Source organism: Taudactylus pleione, unplaced genomic scaffold (genome assembly GCF_031769625.1).
Source record: "Taudactylus pleione unplaced genomic scaffold, aTauple2 ptg000345l, whole genome shotgun sequence".
NCBI classification, from domain to species: domain Eukaryota; kingdom Metazoa; phylum Chordata; class Amphibia; order Anura; family Myobatrachidae; genus Taudactylus; species Taudactylus pleione.
The window spans coordinates 742,709-763,580 of NW_028284746.1; the positions used below are offsets into that span (position 1 = coordinate 742,709).

General features: G+C 44.3%; 1 protein-coding gene across 3 annotated transcripts in view; it reads right to left on the minus strand.

The window, feature by feature from the left end:
- Positions 1-1,410: 1,410 nt before the first annotated feature.
- ERBIN (erbb2 interacting protein) overlaps positions 1,411-20,872 on the minus strand; it is a 239,454-nt gene continuing 219,992 nt past the window's right edge. For 2 of the 3 annotated variants that reach the window (XM_088444047.1, XM_088444048.1), the window contains exons 23-28: positions 19,277-19,417; positions 16,482-16,595; positions 16,159-16,248; positions 14,824-14,916; positions 12,754-12,828; positions 1,411-5,015 (exon numbers count right to left, since the gene is read on the minus strand). In XM_088444047.1, the coding sequence (XP_088300173.1) occupies positions 4,908-5,015; positions 12,754-12,828; positions 14,824-14,916; positions 16,159-16,248; positions 16,482-16,595; positions 19,277-19,417 (621 nt within the window). In that variant the 3' untranslated portion in view covers positions 1,411-4,907. The remainder of the gene's footprint in view (positions 5,016-12,753; positions 12,829-14,823; positions 14,917-16,158; positions 16,249-16,481; positions 16,596-19,276; positions 19,418-20,872) is intronic. The other variant, XM_088444049.1, reaches the window with a different exon arrangement.

The following is a 20,872-nucleotide window of genomic DNA, read 5'->3' on the forward strand; positions in this document are numbered from 1 at the left end:
CTGTCTGCTTTTGCAGTTATAGACATTTGGAGACATAGAACAGATTTGCTGCCACAAGGCTCAAACAAACAGATGCGTTGTCTTCCACTGATGAATCCAAGCCAAAGCATGTCTAACGGACAGCTCTACCCACTTCTCTCACTGAATGCTACAAGCAGCCTAGTGAATAATTGGTTTCTATGTGAAGACCAGCAGAATGTGGTTTATTTCACTCCCTTTAACATGGCATTTATCTCGTGGAAGTACCCATCTGCCCCCTCATTTTTATAATCCCCAGTATTCAGAAAATAAATGTATGTGCAGTGTGATGATCTCAGGTGAACATTTGGTGAGAACACAGTAGAACATTTATTTGAAAAAGCAGGAAAAATTAATTGTGGTGATAATTGACACTAACTGTTTACACCAGGGTAAGCCAACCATGGTCCTCAAGAGCTACCAACCGTGCATGTTTTCCAGGTCTCCTCACAGAATCACAAGTGAGATAATTAGCTCCACCTGTGGATCTTTTCAAATGTGTTAGTGAGTAATGAATACACCTGTGCACCAGCTAGGTGGTCTGGAAAACGTGAACTGTTAGTAGCTCTCAAGGGCCGAGGTTGGCTTCCCCTGGTTTACACTATCCATGTTGAAAATAGCAATCTAATGGGGCAGTTTGATTCAGAGCTCTGCGCATATCACACAGGATTATGGTAGCCCGACATCGCAGATTTTCCTGCGCCCCTCTGTGGACTGAGGGCCTGACTCAGACCCGCTCGCAAGCGGGTCGATGTTGGCCCAGTGCGCATGCGCACGACGGAGCCGGCTCTGTCGTGCGCATGCGCGAGACCCAGATAGCGGCGGGCAAGCCGTCGCTCCGGGTCTCGTACCAAAGGGGGCGTGCTGTCGATGTTGAGTGACAGCACGCCCCCCCTTTGGTGGGCGGCCCGGGGGCGTGGCTGGCCAGACGGAGGTGTTCCCATGGGAATGCCTACCTTCTGGGGCCGGCTCCACTGACATCACAAGTGATGTCACAAGTGATGTCAGTGGGAGTGCTTTCGGCTCTGATAGAGCCGAAAGCACACTAGGGCTTGCGGCAACGAGACCCTACCACAAGGGTCTCGTCGCAAGCCTGATGGTCGCGATGGTCATGGCTGCTCGCTATAGCTGTGGGTGGTCACCCACAGCTATGCGAGCGGCCAGGACGCCGCTCAAAATAACCAGAGGGACGGCCCTGATTCAGAGCGAGCGCTCTGTCAGAGCGTTCGGCTCTGAATCAGGCCCTGAGATCTAAGGTCTCTCTATATATACAAAAGGAGCAATTTTCTTTTACTCTTGAATACATTGGTCACCTATATATTGGAAAAAAAAAAAGAATGACAAAATTGAAGTAATCTGGCTGGTATTAAAAAAAAACAGCCATTGACAAAGTTTTGTAAGAGCATTAGTTTATTTTCTAATTTCCATGTGTTACTTGAGAAACAATTGACTTATATACAAAAATTGGAATGTTGAATAAATGCTGATCATTAAAACATTACATTGCTGTTGACAAAAAGATTCCATGAAAAATAAAATCTCACAGCAATACCCAACCATGAAAGCTGGGCTTGATTTTCCTCTATGCTTTATTGCTATGTTTTGCGAGTTCATAGAAGGCCTTAAATGTATATACATATTTCTTTAAAACACAGTCCTAAAAAAAAAAAAAAATTAATATGCTATTTACATAATAAATAGTGGGAGATTTGCAGTTGAATTTAGTTGACCTCAGATTGTGAGACGATGATGCTGTGTGATGTGCATTTGATGCAAATATATTTAGATGTTGGCAGCTCTGCATAGTTAGGGTTTATATAAGCCAGGCGGCCATTGGCCCGGATACTACAATACACTGTACACAAGTCTGCAGTATTAAACAGTACACACCACACTGTGCATTGCTTTAGGATACCTCCAGCTCCTATCGGAGACCATTTAAAAAAAAAAAAAAAAAAAAAAAAAAACACTTTCGGAATTTAAGTGGTAGAAGAGTTTGTCCGTTCCCCCCTCCTTGACACCGTTGCATTACATCCGTAAGGTGCGTGAATCCTTCTGGTACCTGGAAAGCACAGTAATGCTGATTCATAAGAAAAGAACAGTTTTGAAACGTCACCCTCACAAACAGATCAAAAGGATGCCAACGCCCTAGGAGACCAGACAGAATGTGTGCTGCCGTCCTGTCCAGCGTCTCCAAAGAAAGCAAAGCGCCACTACTGCAGCGAATGCCGCACTCCAGACACAGTGCTGCTGCAACAGTGAGCTGTATTGTTAGTCCATGAACATATTGCAAATTTATTGCCACAAGGCACCTATAAATCTATAAATCCATTTATATGCATAGTTCATTTGGATTCACAACCACAACCCCTTACATTGTTTCAGTTGTGCTCTCACACAGAGAAGTAAAATAGTATTTTAAAACTAGGGACAGAACAAGGATTTATAATCTACCGATGCAATAAAACGACCGACGTTAAAATTATAAATTGCTGGGGGAATCTAATCTCTCCACCATATGAAATGTACGCCATGTTATAAAAATAAAAAATAATATTTAAAATTGTTCCTTTTTTTTTTTTTAGTTAACTGATTAAAAAAAATGTTGTTGGGTTTTTTTTTTTTTATAAAATCCTGAAGGTCTGTATTACCATTTGCTCTGATTTAAACACGTTAAGCATGTACACTAACAAAATACAGCAAATATCGGTGGTTATATTCCAAAATAGTCAATTCCTATGTAAAGATAAGTGAAACTCGGCTGAATGAGAATATAAATACATGTTAAAGGGTTTCATTACAACTTTACATTACACTCAGGAACAAATACAATTCTCTGTACTTTTACATCCAAGTGCAAAATGACTTTTGACCATGAACAGATACAATGTATCGCTCTTGCTTTGTTAAAAATCCACCTAGTAACACCTCACAATCGGGGCTGGTAATTGCGGATATAGATCAGAAAAATAAATTACAGCATTGTTTAATTACACAGACGTAGGGCAAGGACCCCCCCCTCCCCCAGGCCTGTGTTAATCTGACCCACACACATTGTAAGTAACATAAAAAATAAAATGGTCATAATACAATATTGATCTAATAAAAACAAAGAGACAATCAGCCCTAAAATAAACAGTTATTGGTCATCTATGGCACTTATCCCTGGTCTTTAATAATCATGTGTTAAGAAGCACTGCAATCCCTACTCATTTACACCAGAGCAACACAAGAAAAGAAGATCAATGAACAATGTTCCTTTATGAACCAAATTATAACAATATGTACATTAATAAGGAACAAAGGCAGCTTGTGGTAAATCACCAAACAGTATATAGTTAAAAACCTTTAATGACTCTAGCGCATGTATTTCACATTTCAATGTTCCCTGTAGAAAGAGCCCTTTAACTGCTGCCATTAAAATGAACGGTCCACAGGACCCTCCCAAAACTCCGACACTATCCTCGAGAACGCTTGAGCATTCTGCCGCGTAGTCACACACTTGCTTTGGTTACCTAGCACCAATCACTGACAGTTAGCAAGGCAAGAGGCCATTCTGTCCCATGTGGAAAGCGAGCTGATGCAGGTGCAGTGTCACCATCTCTACACAAGCCTAGACTTTGGCCTCTAGGTCACCTTACTGTCTGAGACAATCTGGGGTACTCATTCCAAAATAATTCAAATAAGGTGATTCTAAGAGGAAGTCGTTGATCGCGATAACTTTGGAAATATATGTTTAAAAAGACGGTAATCAGGCACCATGAACGAATGCTGTGAGCTTGGGCTAATCTACCATGGTTGTCTTGTACCACTCAGGCCTAGCCTAGCAAAGTAAAATATCTTTTATGTAGCATGTTAAAAGATGACAAAAACATTAATAAAATATGTAAACACAAATTCCCATGAAATCATTTCTGTAAAAAAAGAAAAAACTCACTTTAAAAAACAGCAAAAAAAAAAAAAAAAAAATGCAAACAATACAAAATGTGCTTTAAACATATCAAATACCTAAAGATGATGATATAGGGTGTATTCAATGAAAAAAAATATGCTGTTGGTGCCGTAAAATAGAAAAAAACCCTCACTTTAAAAAAGCAGCGACAAATAAAGAAAAAATAATAATAATAATGTGCTTTAAACATATCACATACCTAAGGATGTTGATATAGTGTAGGTTAAAAAAAAATATGCTGTTGGTGAAGTAAAAAAAGAAAAAAAAAAAAAAGAAAAAAACTTTCCATATTAAGACCCCCATATTACAAAGAAAGAGCACTTATTTCCTGCATGGTCGTAGAAACCAAATAGGACAGGTGGCTACATTACCCAGCCAACCGGATGCACTATTTACTTAACCATTCACCTATACCATGTACACATAGCAAAGTCACAATTCTCCTGTCCAACTCTACACAAGTGGTTTGAATTAAAAATCAAACAAAAAGAAGCAATATCAGGTGTGAAGAGAAAAAGACTTACACAGAGGCAGCCCTGCCGCTGACGTGTCCGCTACAATTGAGGCTCATTTTTTTATCTTACAGAGTTTAGTAATGCACATTATCCAAAAATATACCTACATTCTGTAAAAAAAAAAAAAAAAAAGAAAAGAAAAAAACAATACAGATTTGTTCTTGTAGGCGAGACTTAAACACCCGAGCAGCAAGGCATCTTAGCCCGGCTGTTTTATCTGCAGTGGTTCACTCCCCTAAACCACACGTGCGACAATTCATCTGTGTACAAACGTTTTATCTTTTTTTTATCAAAATCCAAGTGCATGTTTCCTGCTTTTCTCTCCAAGCTGTTTGTACTTATATACATAGAAAAATAGTTTTGATACTAATTAGTCTCTTGACACATTGCTGGCTCTCGGATAATTTTTTCTTTTGCTTCTTTTACACAGCACCGTCCCGTAAAACAATCAGCTCTACAGCACCCTGAAACTTCTTAAGCAGTGACACCGCTTGCCCATGGTCAATGTTCAGGAAACTGTAGCCATTTGCCTAAGAGAAAGAAAAGTTATTTATATACAAGGCTGTAACGGCACGGACTCATTCTACATTAGCCTGTGTTAATAAGGGACACAGCAGAAGCAACAGAAAGTCTCATTTCAGCAGCGTAAAGTGTAGCTCCAGTTGAATAATGTTAATAAGATTTCTACTTCAGGGTCCATAGGCTCCACAGGGAGACCTTGGGGTATAGGTGATGATGGGTGTCATCCAGGCACCACACAGTTAAATTTTGGTCCCATGATGCACTGGGTCTCCCTCCTATACCTCGCCCCCGGGCCAGAGGCACCTCAGTTTCGTTGGGTGCCTGGCCGGAGTCTGGTCACTGACATGGTGGGGGCTGTTATTCAGCCCCTGAAGATTTTGTTATTTTTGTCAAGCTTTCTTCAAGTGCAGACAGTTCAGAGGATGTCCACGCTGCCGCTCCTTCACCCCGCCAGCACGGATCCGGGGATCTCGGCGGGCCTCGGCTAGCAGAGACCCCGGAAGAACCCCGGACTGCGACCGGGTGCTACAGGGACCAGGTAAGCGCACTGAGTCCTGCGCTTCCAGTGGGGCACCAGGGATACAGGCTGGAAATAGTTGCGAGAGAACCCAGCGTCCCGGCGGTTAAATGCTGGCCAGGGGAAGCAGCCTTCCCTGTTCATCAGCTGGCTCCTCCCCGCTGCACAGCGCGCCTTTCCACCGCGTTCTGGCTAGGCTGTGGCAGCTCTCCTCCTCCGGATCAGCCCCCTCAGAGGTCTCTGGCGGCCATTTTCTCCTTGGCTAAGTCGCAGATCACACAGGCGGTGTGGAGCCCGGGTCCCCCTACATACCTCTCCTCCAAGTGGTCAACGAATGTAGCACTATTTCCTACCAGACACTGAGTCTGTGTAGTTGGTTAGTAGTGCCATTTGTGCAGATTGCTCTGCATTGTATGGGACTGTATATGCTAGCGCTGTCTGCCTGTATCTCCTTTTCTTTCTGTCAGCCATTTTGCTTTCCCTGTGTCTTTTCTCACTGAGCCCTTAGTTGTCAGGGTGTGTATTTAACCTCACAGTTTATTTTTTCCGTGTGGTGGGTCACATACAATGTACACGCTATCCATGTCTGGTAGTGAGGATGGCAGGCGATCCTTGGCTTCTGTCCTGCAGTCATGTAAAAAATGTACTGCTGGATTAGGTGTGGGAGACTGGGTACTTGAGGGGTTCTGTGTGAAATATTGTGTTTCCCCAGGCTCCTCTACTGTCTCAGTCGCCTCACAGCAGCCTCCTCCCTGGGCATGCTTTGCTCAAGCACTGACGGCCATTCCGGGACGATTGGCAGTCCCTCCTGTGTTTCTCCCACTGGGCTTCCCACAGCTGCAGATTGTGCCCTCTCAGAGCCTGCTCCAGCGGATGCACCCATACAGGTTGGTTCTGATCCTTCATGGGTGAATACGATTTCTACTACAGTGCAGATCCTTACAGATATGGTGCAGACAGATGCACCCCAAATTACACTGACTAAAAGGTAACTGCCGTCATCTCAGTCTACACCATATGATGATGACGATGATGTGAGGTCTGATGACGGGGAGCTTCCAGATGATGCTGATTCCGAGTTCTCTACATGAGAGGTGGAGCCCAAGTAAAAAATTTATAATCCAGGTCTGATACAGGCTGTCCGTGCGGCTTTGGTCATGGAGAACGACGGACCTCCAGCTCCCAGGTCTAAACATGCCTTTTTCAAGTACACACAGGTGGCCGCTGCCATATTTCCTTTATCGGATCAGCTTGTAGACCACCTGAAAAAGACATGGAAAACGCCTGGAAACCGTTACCAGCCTCAAAGAGACGTCTGGCCTATTGGGAAACTTCCCCAGCGGTGGATTCTCATGTGACGCGCTTGGTTAAAAGTGCGACCCTACCTATGCTATCCATGTCGTCCTTAATGGATACTACGGATAGGAAGGTGGAGGTTTGTCTGAAAGCCATATATTCTCTTTAAGGGGCAGCTTGCAGGCCGACCATGGCTATCTGCTGGGTACCCAGGGCTATGGAGGTCTTGGCGAATTCCTTTGAAGGGTCCTTGTCTTCGGATGCTACCAGAGAGCAGGTGACACTAGTAGGTAACATTCAAGATTCAGCTACATATATTAACGAGGTGGCTCTGGATGTCAGCCTCTTGAATTCCAGAATTTCAACAGCGGCAATTGCAGCTCGCCACTCCCTGTGGCTACATTCTTGGATAGCGGATGCGGACTCCAAGAAGGGTTTGGAGTGTTTACCTTATAACGTTAAGGTTTTGTTTGGCCCTGACTTGGATAAAATTGTGGATATGCTGGCAGCAGCTGTCTGCCTTTTGCTCCTACTCCCTCTGGATCTAGCACCTCGTCATTTCGGACTTATCGGTCTCAAGGTAAGTCAAAGGGTCAGTCCTTTCCTAGGCCGTCAGTCCCAAGAAGACTGCCAAGCCCAAGAAGCAAGCTTGGAGTGCGAGACATCCGGCTGCCAAGCCCGACAACAAACCCTCAACCTGAAGGGACGGGCCTGCCGTTGGGGGATCCCAGGGTGGGAGGCCGACTCTTCAGTTCACCCAGTACTGGTGTCAGACCACCACAGACACCTGGGTAAAAGAAGTGGTCTCTCACAGGTACGCCTTCTCCTTCCGCAGAAGACCTCCCCATCAGTTTTTCTGCACAGGTCTTCAGTCTGACAAAGACAAGACCTTACAAGTACAGAAGGCCGTACAGTCCTTGCTTCAGGAAGGAGTCATAGTACCTGTCCCGTTGCCCCAGAGGGGAACGGGTTAATATTACAATCTCTTTCTAGTTCAAAAACCAAACGGATCCCATCGGCCTATCCTCAATCTCAAGTCCCTGAACAAATTTCTCAGGGTACCTCGTTTCAGGATGGAAACCCATGCTCAATTTTACGGGCTATGGAACCTGGGGAGTTTATGGTAAATCTGGATATTCAGGATGCATACCTGCATATCCCAATTGCTTCAGCTAACCAGCGTTTTCTCAAGTTTGCTGTTCCACAACAACATTTCCAGTTTCAGGCTCTGCCGTTTGGCCTCTCTACTGCACTTCGGGTGTTTACCAAAATTATGGCGGTAATGGCAGCCCATCTGCGGCTGCGAGGGTCCGCTTGTTACCCTAACTGGATGACCGTTTACTGTTGGCAGGGTCTCCAGAGGTACTTCACCACCACCTGCAGCTGACAATCTGTGCTTCAGGCGCACGGGTGGTTGATCAATTGGAAAAAGTCCTCCCTGATTCCATCTCAAAGGATGCTCCATCTGGAAACTTTGTTGGATTGTCGGCAGCAGCGGATGTTTCTGACTGCGGAAAGGATCTCCACTTTGCAGATGCGAGTACGCAGATGCCTTCACAGTCGCCAAGTGTCTATCCACTCAGCAATGCAGTTGCTGGGATCCATGGTGTCGACTTTTGACATGGTGGAATATGCCCAGTTTCATTCTCGACCTCTAGAGAAATTTATCCTCGCCAGGTGGGACGGATTACCCCATCGGATAAAGGCACAAATGATGGTGCTCTCTCCGGAGGAGCGTCTGTCTCTGGGCTGCAGACTGGCCACCTCTCCAGGGGGCCCCCTATTTGGATTCCGGACTGGGTCCTCCTAACAATGGACTCCAGTCTCCGGTGTTAGGGCGCAGTGACAGGTCCACACTCATTTCAGGGACGGTGGATTGCAGAGGAGTCTGCTCTGCCAATCAATATATTGGAACTTCAGGCGGTCTTCAGGGCCCTGCAACAAGCCAGACTCATACTTCAAGGAAAGCCTGTGCAAGTTCAGTCAGACAACGCTATAACCATGGCGTACATCAACCATCTAGGAGGAACTCGAAATCAGGCGGCTATAACAGAGGTGTCACGCATTCAGGCATGGGCGAAAGGTCATCTCCCAGCCATATCAGCAGTGTTCATTCCAGGAGTTCTCAATTGGTAAGAGGACTTCCTCAGCTGTCATGACGTGCATCCCGGGGAATGGTTTCTTCACCACAAAGTGTTTCAGCTCCTAGTGGATAAGTGGGGCCCTCCGGACGTGGACTTCATGGCCTCTCGACAAAATCACAAACTGCCACTGTACGCGTCCAAGACAAGGAACGCCAAGGCTCTCTTGGTAGATGCTCTGTCAGTCAAGTGGACCTACCAGTTTGCGTACCTGTTCCCTCCAATCTCCCTTCTTCCTCGGTTACTTCGGAAGTTCAAACAAGAAGGATGCACTGTCCTCCTGGTGGCTCCAGCATGGCCCAGACATCACTGGTACTCAGATCTTCAGTGTCTCCATCGACACTCCGTTGCTGTTGCCTCAACGTCCGAACCTGTTGTCTCAAGGTCCTTGCCTCTACCCGAACCTGGGTCATCTGTCTTTGACGGCGTGGCTCTTGAAACATCCCTTCTAAGCTCCAAGGGTTTTTCCGGCTCTGTGGTTAACACCATGCTCAGAGCTCGGAAACCTGTCTCTGCCAGGATTTGCCACAGGGTATGGCATACCTACTTTGAATAGTGTCGTCCCAAAGGTTACGATCCCCAGGTGTTTCAGATATCCAGAGTTTTGGCTTTCCTGCAGGCGGGATTAGATCTTGGTATCCGCCTTGCCTCGCTGAAGGTGCATGTATCTGCTCTTTCAGTGTGGTTCCAGCGAAGGATTGTTCCTCTTCCTGATATCCGTACTTTCCTACAGGGTGTCCTTCGCATTCAGCCTCCATTTGTCCCTCCTCTGGTGCCTTGGGATTTGGCTGTTGTCCTTACGGCCCTCCATTTAAACCCCTGGACTCAGCTGTAAGCCATTTGAGATCCACTAAGACTGTTTTTCTCCTGGCTATTGCTTCTGCCAGAAGAGTGGTCAGATTTGGGGGCTCTCTCTTGCCGTTCCCCATTTCTAGTTTTTCACCAGGACAGATGGGGGCATTTCTAGAGAGGAGGTCTCCGACACGGGCCCCCTCCTCTCTGTCCGGCGGCGCACTGAGCTGTGCGTGGCCAGCGCCAGAGTTGTAGACTCTGGGTACTAGAGTGCGCCCATAGTCTGTAGAGTATGCGCAGGTCACCGGGAAAATGGCCACGGCGGCTATTATCCCTGTACTGCACATGCGCAAACGGTGGGAAAATGGCCACGGCGGCAATTTTCCAGCCATTAGCGCCGGACCCCCGCGCCGACGTGGGACTCCGGAGAAGTAAGTAATACATGGGTGCAGAGTGTGCGGTGCGGGGCCACCTGAACCCAGGGGCCCGTGTGTCCTGCACCCATTAAAGATACGCCCCTGCGAACAGGGCGGTGCTTCGGACTCACCCGGGGTTCCTTCCTAAGGTGGTTCTATTCTCCACATTAATGAGGAAATTACTGTACTGGCATTTAATTCTCCAGACCTCTCGGCAGGTGAGGCCTCATTGGATGTGGTACGTGCCCTCAGGATTTAAGTGGACCATACCAGTTCCCTTCGGAAGTCAGACTCCTTGTTTGTTCTCTACAGATTCCATAAGGGATGGCCAGACAATAAGCAAACTTTGGCTAGGTGGATTCCCCTGACGATCTCTGAGGCTTACACTCATGAGGGTCTTCCAGTGTCGCCTTCTGTTACTGATCATTCTACTCGATCTGTGGGTCCTTCGTGGGCAGCTTGCCATGGCGCCTCGGCTGTTCAGCTCTGTAAGGCGGCAAACGTGGTCTTCTGTCCAGACCTTTTTGAGGTATAATGTATTTGATACCTTTGCCTCTCAGGATGCATCCTTTGGGCGGCAGATTCTCCTCTCTGCACAGGAGCATCCCCACCCTTAAAAGGACTGCTTTGGGATATCCCCAAGGTCTCCCTGTGAAGCCTATGGACCCTGAAGTAAATGAGAGATATGGTAAGAACGTATCTTTGTTATCTCTCTTTCTACGAAGTCCATAGGGTCCACAGGGCACCCACCCTGACGCACCTGTGCTTCAGACGGGCTTCGCTCTGGTCACCGGTTATCAGTCTCCTCCTGTGTGAGAATGTGATTCTTGAGTGTTTCAGACTTTGTTCTCTCTCTTTTATCCTCCGGCCTTTGGCCTGCTACGAAACTGAGGTGCCTCTGGCCCGGGGGCGGGGTATAGGAGGGAGACCCAGTGCATCCTGGGAGAAAAATTTAACTGCGTGGTGCCCGGATGACTCCGATCACCTATACCCCAAGGTCTCCCTGTGGACCCTATGGACTTCATAGAAAGAGATAAAGTAAGTTCTTACCATATCTCTCATTTTTACAGCAACTGCTGAGTAATTGCCTTTTAGGAAGCAACTATTTTGTTTTCCATTATTTGCTGCTGCAATTCGATAATCATACGAGAACTCTCCTTAGTTGGATCTCTCATTTAAACCAAAACGTATAGAAAACATAATGCTATTAACTAATACTCTGTGACTTTAGCTGGTAGATATTACTTATACACTATTCTTTACAAATGTAGAGGGTAAGGTGGTTATCTAGAACACAGGTTCTCAAACTTGGTGCTTAGGACCCCAAACAGTGCATGTTTTTCAGGTGTCCTTACAGAATCACAAGTGAAATAATTAACTCCACCAGTGGAACTTTTAAAATGTGTCGGTGAGTAATGACTACACCTGTGCACCTGCTGGGTGAATCAATTAAATAAGGTATTGAGCGCTATATGTAATGTAAATATTAATGTGGCACCTGTAAGGATAAAAATTGGTTAAAAACAATTTATGTTTATTCTGGAGAATTTGGTGGGTCCCTTCGTGGAATGGACTGGCACTTCCGCCCGCAAAAAAAGATGTTGTTTGTGGTAGTGGTCGGGGGGTCAGAGAGCTAAAGCCTGGCCTTGGCTATGGCTCTCTGTAGTTCCGTGGCGTCTGGCCGCTGGTGATGACGTCACTCGGGACGGGACGGCGTGTGCGGCTGACTGTATAACCAGATAGTCCAAAGAACATCCACGGTCGCCATCCTTGAAAAAGTGCGCAAGCGCACGAAACGCATTGGAGGCACTAGGTGGCGACCGTGGATGTTCTTTGGACTATCTGGTAATATAATTTGAGCTGCTAAGAAACATTAGAGCACGGTGGTACATATATTTTTCTATATTGCACCTGCTGGGTGACCTGGAAAACGTGAACTGTGTGGGATCCAGAGGACAAAGTTTGAGAACCTCTGGATCTTGAAGGCATATTAAAGGTTTTAAATATAGGGTTTTTTTGCTTTTAACCTTATTAAGTAGTGCAGAACTTCTCAAACTTGGTCATCAAGACATTAACAGTTCAGGTTTTAGTATATTCATGCTTGACATAACTAGTACCTTTTATTTAACCATCTGTGCTCAAGCACGGATAGCCTTAAAATCTGGACTGTTAATGTGCCTTGAGGAACGAGTTTGTGAAGCACTGGTGTAGTGTGCCATCAATCTATTCAATCCGAAAGCAATAAATAAACCAATTCATTAATGCTCATAAAGTTAGGAAGGTAAGTAAGCTTCTGAAATGTAAACGGGTATATATATATATAATATATATATATTTTATTTTTTTTAGTGCAGCCTAGTCTCCTTTTCCAGAGCACCGGCAATCCCTTTACAATACATAACAACCTAATAACAATATGAATTAATTGGAGTAGTGAGTGCTAGGAGATTGCACTGGCCAGAAGATGAGATACAGGGATTAATGAAAGACAATCAAATTGTCTGGATGATAGAAGTCCCACAGATGTCAATGGAGGAAAACTACACAATGAAAAATGATTAACATGTAAATAGGTCATGTTTACCTGTATTATCTTATCCCCAGGCTGCAACAGTTTGGATGCTGATCCTTCCGGCTGTACTCTAGTCACAAATATGCCCTACAAAAGAAAGGTGGATGCTCATTTTCAAGCTCGTAACAATCTAAACTGAAACTAAACTGTCTGCAGGCTAAACCTGGCCTGACACTTGCTGTAATTCGGCCCACTAACGAGACTATAGTTTGGATGTCAGTCGGGCCAGTCCGCCAGTAGGTGAACACTTAGCTGGGGTTAATGGGCTAATGGTAGGCGACTCAGCGGTGACATGAGGGACAGACCGGCAGCCTGCCATTGCAGAGCCACGCACGGGACTAACAGCTTTCCTGCCAAAGATGGATATCAGAGTGGCGCCATAGCAGGTATGCATACCTCCCAAATGACCCATTCCAGGAGGGACAAAATGCTCTGTTCCTGGATCTCCCTCTTAATTTATGATTGCCATCACCTGTGTTAAACTAGTTAATTGGTAAAAAAAAAAAAAAAAAGGTGTTTCATCACAGGTGATGGCAATCATAAATTAAGAGGGAAGCCCAGGAATAGAGCATCTTGTCCCTCCTGGGTCATGTTGGGAGGTATGAGTGTCTATCCCCATGGCCCACTCTCCTCTCCCTACTGCCAACTCTCCTGATCCAGCTTTTCATACTCCTATACATACTGCCAACTCTCCTGTCCCTTAGGCCCATTCTCCTGCTGCCCACTCACCTATCCATGCTGCCAGCTAGGAAATATCTGTGCATAACTTTTTCTCAAATGCGGGTAATACAATGTGGCATTAAGTGACGTGGAGCCACAATGTTAATACTCGTTTTTATATGATAAAATATCTTCTTAAAACTCCTAAGATTACAACAGAATACACTGGTAAAAGCACAATGCATCAAAAGCGTGTGTATACATTAAACATGCAGAAATAAATAGGCGTCTAAGGCACATCTTCATGTGCTTTACCTAATTTCTCAGAGCATGTGTGTAAATGAGCCCTAACGGTTTCTTATATGATTTACCCAATGGCACGGCATACAGACGTGTAGCTATGGAAAGGCAGTACACTGTGGTGCAAACAGCAGTTACAGCCAATATGAAGCACTAACACAGTTTGTATTGTCCTCCCAGAAGCACTATTGCCCCCTACTATCTGCCACACTCGCTTTCCCAACTGCTGGCACAAACACTTTATATTGGTAATAGAAATTTGTTTACAGGGGATGAGGTTGTACAGCAGCGGAGCAGGGGATCGAACAGAAATGACCCCCAGGGGTCTCTTATGGCCGCCTGCTGCATCCAGACCAATTCAACTCTGATAGTACTGTGCTTCCACAAAGAAAGACAGGCAACAGTTTCACAGGAAAGGAAATGCAAAAGTTGCACAACCCAGCCCTCCTCCCTACCATCACACACTCAATCACAACAAACATCTCTAGATGCATACAGTGAGATCACCAAAGGCATTTCCAAACCATGCCAAGCAATCCTAGCCTGTCATCTGTGCACAATAGTCAGCACCTGAAACCTTACTTACTACTCTTATGCCAGCTATGAGACATACTGATCTCTCTGTAAACTCACACCTTCAATCTGCTACAGACCTCAAAATTAAACAGACCTACCCACCAGCTACACTGTTAAGTTGGCCACACATCTAAAGATTATCTGTCCAACCAGCCAACTAGTTGATTGGTTGGAATGAAAACCTGGTAAGGCATGACAGCAAATGACAATCAGCAATTGCTCTCAAACGCCGGAAACTGGACAAAAACTGTTGTTTGAACAAATTGTTTAGATCAAACATTCAACAAGCTTGTCTGATGACCATTTTCATCTGTTTTCTGGCATTTAGGAGCAAATTGCTGATCAGTTACTCCCATACGTTACCAGATTTTCATTCCAACCAATCAACTAGTTGGCTTAACTAGTTAATTGGTTGGAATGAAGCTGCCTTAACGAATCATTATTATTACATATTGAGATAAAGTGTACATTATTATTATTGTGTGGACAGTATGTAAAAGATATTCAGTTAGCAGAATGAAGTGTAGATGTCAGAGAAATACTTACATCATCACCAGGTCTGAATGGATTTCCTCTGCCACCAACACCTCCTGATATACTAAAGCCCAGCTCAGGATCCTTCACCAGTCTTACCCGGATCTAGCATTTTAAAGAGATAAATTGATAAAAAGCCTGGACTAATGCGGACTATCCACTAGCATAGCTGACTGATGCGGACTATCCACTAGCATAGCTGACCAATACGGACTATCCAGTAGCATAGCTGAAAAATACGGACTATCCAGTAGCATGGCTGAAAAATACGGACTATCCAGTAGCATGGCTGAAAAATACGGACTATCCAGTAGCATAGCTGAAAAATACGGACTATCCAGTAGCATGGCTGACTAATACGGACTATCCACTAGCACAGCTGACTAATGCTGACTATCCACTAGCATAGCTGACTAATGCGGACTATCCACTAGCACAGCTGACTAATGCTGACTATCCACTAGCACAGCTGACTAATGCTGACTATCCACTAGCATAGCTGACTAATGCGGACTATCCACTAGCATAGCTGACTAATGCTGACTATCCACTAGCGTATCTGACCAATGCGGACTATCCACTAGCATAGCTGACCAATGCGGACTATCCACTAGCACAGCTGACTAATGCTGACTATCCACTAGCATAGCTGACTAATGCGGACTATCCACTAGCATAGCTGACTAATGCGGACTATCCACTAGCGTATCTGACCAATGCGGACTATCCACTAGCATAGCTGACCAATGCGGACTGTACACTAGCATAGCTGACTAATGCGGACTATCCACTAGCATAGCTGACTATCCACTAGCATAGCTGACTAATGCGGACTATCCACTAGCATAGCTGACCAATGCGGACTATTCACTGACCAAAGTGGAATATCCACTAGCGTATCTGACCAATGCGGACTACATGCTAGCGTATCTGACCAATGCGCACTAGCGTATCTGACTTGTCAACTAACATAGCTGACTAAGGTGTGAGCAATGCATTGAGACACATCTGCTGTGAAAGCTCATTGGCTGGCTTGGGAACACAGATGAGCATATTTCTGAACACTGTTCTACAGCTAACGGTATAGGAATGTGCTGTCATCTGTAACAGATATTGGGGCAGAAGTATGAAGCTTTGGGAAGTGATAAAGTGCAGAGTTATAAATGACCAACCACTCAGCTCCCAGCTGTCATCTCACAGGCTGTGTTTGAAAAATTACAGTTGGGAGCCGATTGGCTGGACGCTTATCACTCTGCACTTTATCACTTCCCAGAGCTTTTTTATACATCTGCCCCATTAACTGTTGTAAACCGTACTAGAAAAATGTAAGTTGGGAGGGTGCCTTACCACAGCTGGCTGGGCAGGGTGGGGATGGTGCTGACTGTAGCTGCCCTGTGACCTTGATGGTTGGCACATCTGCCCATTGCTCATATGCATCTGTAAATCAAGTTTAGTTACATTAAAAGGGGTCAGAGTAGACTTATTTATAGAGGTCTTCAACTTGCAGCATTCATGCTGTTGTAGTAATATACAGCGTCAGACATCCTCATGACATCCTGTGACTTGTAGTACAACAGCTCAAGGTTAGCAAATGTTCTACGTCTAATCACTGCTGTAATGAATGGTACAGGAGACATAAGGAGGCAGAGCATGTGAAAAGTACCACCCACCTTTTTCGCACTATCAGCAGCGCTGTCTTTGTGGACCAGGGTAGCGTAGTTTTGCTGTCCGGGCATAAACACCTCATCTTGAGCGGGTTCTCCAGTGCTGCCAGCTGTGGGGTGCTGTCAACAAGTTGTAGACTAAGTGTTATTTAAGTGCTAAAACAGTGTACATGACTGCATATCTTGATTAGTACTTATGTCACACGAATCGGTGAACATTGGGAAATGAAACATTGTTAGCCTGAACATATAAATGAATGAACCAGAGTCCAGTAAAAATCACTATAATCAATGCATTAACAATAATCAGCTCAGCATAGTGTTAAACATGTGTTTATTTCCATTGGAGAAAATGAAAAGCAGAATTTGTAATGTTCTGACCAGCGCAGGTAATTCACCACTAACGGACCTGTTAAGCACTCATTATATAATCACATACATTGTAGGGAGCAATTAGCCAGATTTGTAACAGTTATTATTATTATTAGTCTTTATTTATATGGCGCCACAAGTGTTCTGCAGCACCTTACAGAGTACATAAACAGTCACATGAGTCCTGATTACATACGCAATAGGAATAATGTACACCATAATTATAGTATAAATGCATGGTGCACAGACACTCTAGTGAAAATGAAGGGGAGGATTCTAACCCATGTATACAAAAAGCCAGCACTGTTCAACAAGGAACCATAGGCCTGTGGTGGGAGAATTTAGTATATGGACTCATCCATGAGTACTCATGTAAATACTTGGACAGCCCTTTACTACAAACTCTGCTTTAACATAGCTTTTATTAATGATGCGACATCTATAAGGAAAGTCCCTGGATATGAGATTTGCAGGATTGTTTGGTGGAATGAGCACATGAAAATGCTAAATGATATTCTGGAAGTGGTGACACAGACAAGTGGCATGTTACAGTGACCTAACAGGGTAATGGAGCATCAGGCTGTGCTTGTGACTCCAGTGGGGATCATGAACTCTGGGCAAACTGTATCCAGATCCCAGTGCCAATGCGTTTACCATGCCAGAGAATCCAAATATTCAGCCTACTAATTCACTAGACATCATTTGTGATTCGATAGGCTTCATTGGTCCAGCCTGCAACATGGCTGCTTCCTTAATGATTAGGCCAGTGTTTCCTAAACCCCATCCTCATGGCCTACTCACAGTGCATTCATATTCCTTTCTTCAGCACAGGTGTGTTCATGGATGGATATTCTTAGCACTTGGACTGTGAGTGGGCCATGTGTTTTGTTTATATTGTGGAGCTGTATATTTTACTTGTGGGATGGATGAGAGAGTGATGAAGGGTCTACCCACTAGAGACTGCAGAGGAATGCAATAAGCACACAAGCGACAGGAGGAGGGCGCTGCTGCATGCACACATACTGTAAGATCGTGTCAGAGAAGAGAGAGCAGAAACTGATAGTATTTTACATTGTAATCATGGAATTTACATGAGTAACATAATATGTAACCACCCACAATAAAAAAAAATCCATTAATGGTATAGTGAATCTATTTTACATTTGCACAATGCAAAGATTAAAAGGACAAGAGCTTTCACACATGCATCAAAAAAGACCTATTTCGCTTAATTATTATTATTTTTTTTTAAATAAGTTAACATGTAGGTTTAAAACAATTTGAGAATTTTCTGATTCTGAATTGGTATATGGGCAAATCCTGAAAAAAAACAAAAAAAACCATCCAGGCTGTATATTGCACTGTTAAATGCAGATTAATCCTATTTATAAGTCCATACAAGGTCATATGGATTAATGGTGCACTGAACGTTTCTTCTTGTCCTTGAAATTGATTCAGAGTACTTTAAAATTAGTAATTTTTATTAAGGGAAATTAAACACTTTGCAAATGCTACTCTTCCATTATACATTAAACCTGGGGACAGAGACGATTTTTGCCCCGATACGTCAAATCATCAAAATCATCTAATGTGCACCTTCTATGTCGGCCACTGTGCGCTCCCGTTTGGTCATCAGCCGCATCGTCAGGTCGGCCCTACATGCAGCTCAACCTGACAATGCGGCTGACAACCCCATGCGGCGGGGGCCGACATATCGGGCAGTCGGGTACCGGATCGCCTAATGTGTATCGGTCAAACGATATGTCAGCACGTCGGCGGTGGAGTCGACCATCGCATCGCTGGGCACACACATAGTTTAATGTGTGTTAGTTGAATAGATGTGCCTTCATTACAGCAGTGAGAAACAATATAACCAAATAGTTTCATAATATTGAAAGAAAAAAAAATACTGCCCAATTAGGACTGCAAACATTTTTTAAAAAAGCTTGTGTGCAACGTCATTGCTTTCATCAATGGATAACATTATATGCGGGAAAGTGTACAAATCTTATATTTTGGCTTCAAGCATTTGCTTTTGAAATTCACCAACTCACGTTGCTCATCCCCGCAGAAGCTGCGGGTGTCCGATCCAATAACGCTGTACTTATTTAGGTGCGCAAGCTTCTTAGGTACCCCAGCATGTGAGGGAGCTCCCCAACAGATGACCCAAATCTCTGCTTTATGCAAATGTAAGATATCCATACTGTACCAATAATGGCAGCTTATATCAGTTGCATACTTTAGAAGGTTGAGCTGACTTTAACATAAACCAGACCGCATTAAAATAACCGAAAATAAATGCAAAATGTATTACTTTAGTGCATGAATTACATACAATATTCAATAGTAATCATAAACTCTATCCATTTTCTTAAAGTCCAGAATACTGGAATTAATAAAATCCTAAAACCGCTACTTTAAGTACTCACACGAAATATGTGAACACCAGAACCTCTTCTGTCAGCAACACTCAAGGCAACACTGCCCTGGCTGCCATGCAGATCTCTAGAGCTGCCATACAGAGAGCTGCTAGCAGTGTAAGTGGAATTAAAGGACCGTGACAGCATGCTCTGAATAAAGAGGGACAGATGTAACAACACAGATTAGTAAAGCATGCATATACAACTCAATGGGTTATTCACACAATCACGCAACACATTTCATGCAAATACTGTACACACAACGAGCCGTGCAGTTTCTGAAGAGTACCCTTAGCCCGAGGTGTGAGCATGCAACTTTTAGATACCAGAATGCAATATTTGGGAGTAACACCTATGTGTATAAAATGGTCGATCCAGGATATGGACACACAAAAAGAAAAAAAAAAACACATATCCCGTAAACAAGTCATGGGAAACAGGACAATGTGGAAGATCCTACGGTTTTATGTCCTTCCTAAAAATTTTAACAGAGTACAGCGCATCCCACGCAGTGCGTGCAGCAGGGCAATTCCAGGGTTGTGTGCGGACACTGTTCCAACCAACTGAGGAGCCAGACGTGGTGCTGCATAAGACTCAATTGCTTTGATATGATAATTGTGAATGCTGCATGGATTGTTTTGCATCCTAGCCTATTGCTATGACATCATAATGTGGTGTATAGCGCACACACACACACAATCATTGGGTGTGGTATGTAAAATCAATATTCAGAAGGTCAACATGGACATTAGATTGACAACTATGTCGACATGGTTAAAAGGTCGACATGTAACATGCTGGCACCAGAATGTTGACGTGTTTTTTTTTGCATATTTTAGCCTAGCTTTAACACCAACCCTAATCTCCAACGCTAAAAGTAAGCAATAAAAATAACACACATGACAACAGTCTGGCGTCGACATGTTAAATGTTGACATTATGACCATGTCGATCTTTTTGACTGACGATATATTGGTTGGCGACCTAAAGTTCATGTCGAAATTCTGACTGTCGACATTCAGAACAATATTATGGTGTCGTCCTTCTGAATGTTATACCAAGTCATTAGGGATGCACATAAATCTACTGCAGTGATGTCATAATGAGGGTATAGCACACACAGCCATTGTGAATGCTGCATGTATTGTATTACTAATCTATTGCAGTGATGTCATGATGGCGGGAATTCAAAGCGATGTTGAATAGCCCCGGGAGGAAGCTCCCGAAGCTATTCAATTCAATGGGGATATTTGGGTGGGCTAAAGGATTTCTTCTCGCACCCCCCTGGGGATGCTAGGAGAAATCCAAAAAAAGTGCCAGTGGCAGTGCTGTGAATTTTATTGCATACTAGTCTATTACTGTGATGTCATAATGCAGTATATAGCACACAGTCATTTTGGATGCTGGCTGCATTGCACACTAATCTATTGTTGTGATGTCAGAGTGAGGTATAGCACACACAGTCACTGTGGATGCTGCATGTATTATATTGCATACTAGTCTATAACTGCAATGTCAGAGCAGGGTATAGCACACAGAGTCACTGTGGATTGTACATGTATTATATTGCATACTAATGTATAACTGATGTCAGAGCAGGGTATA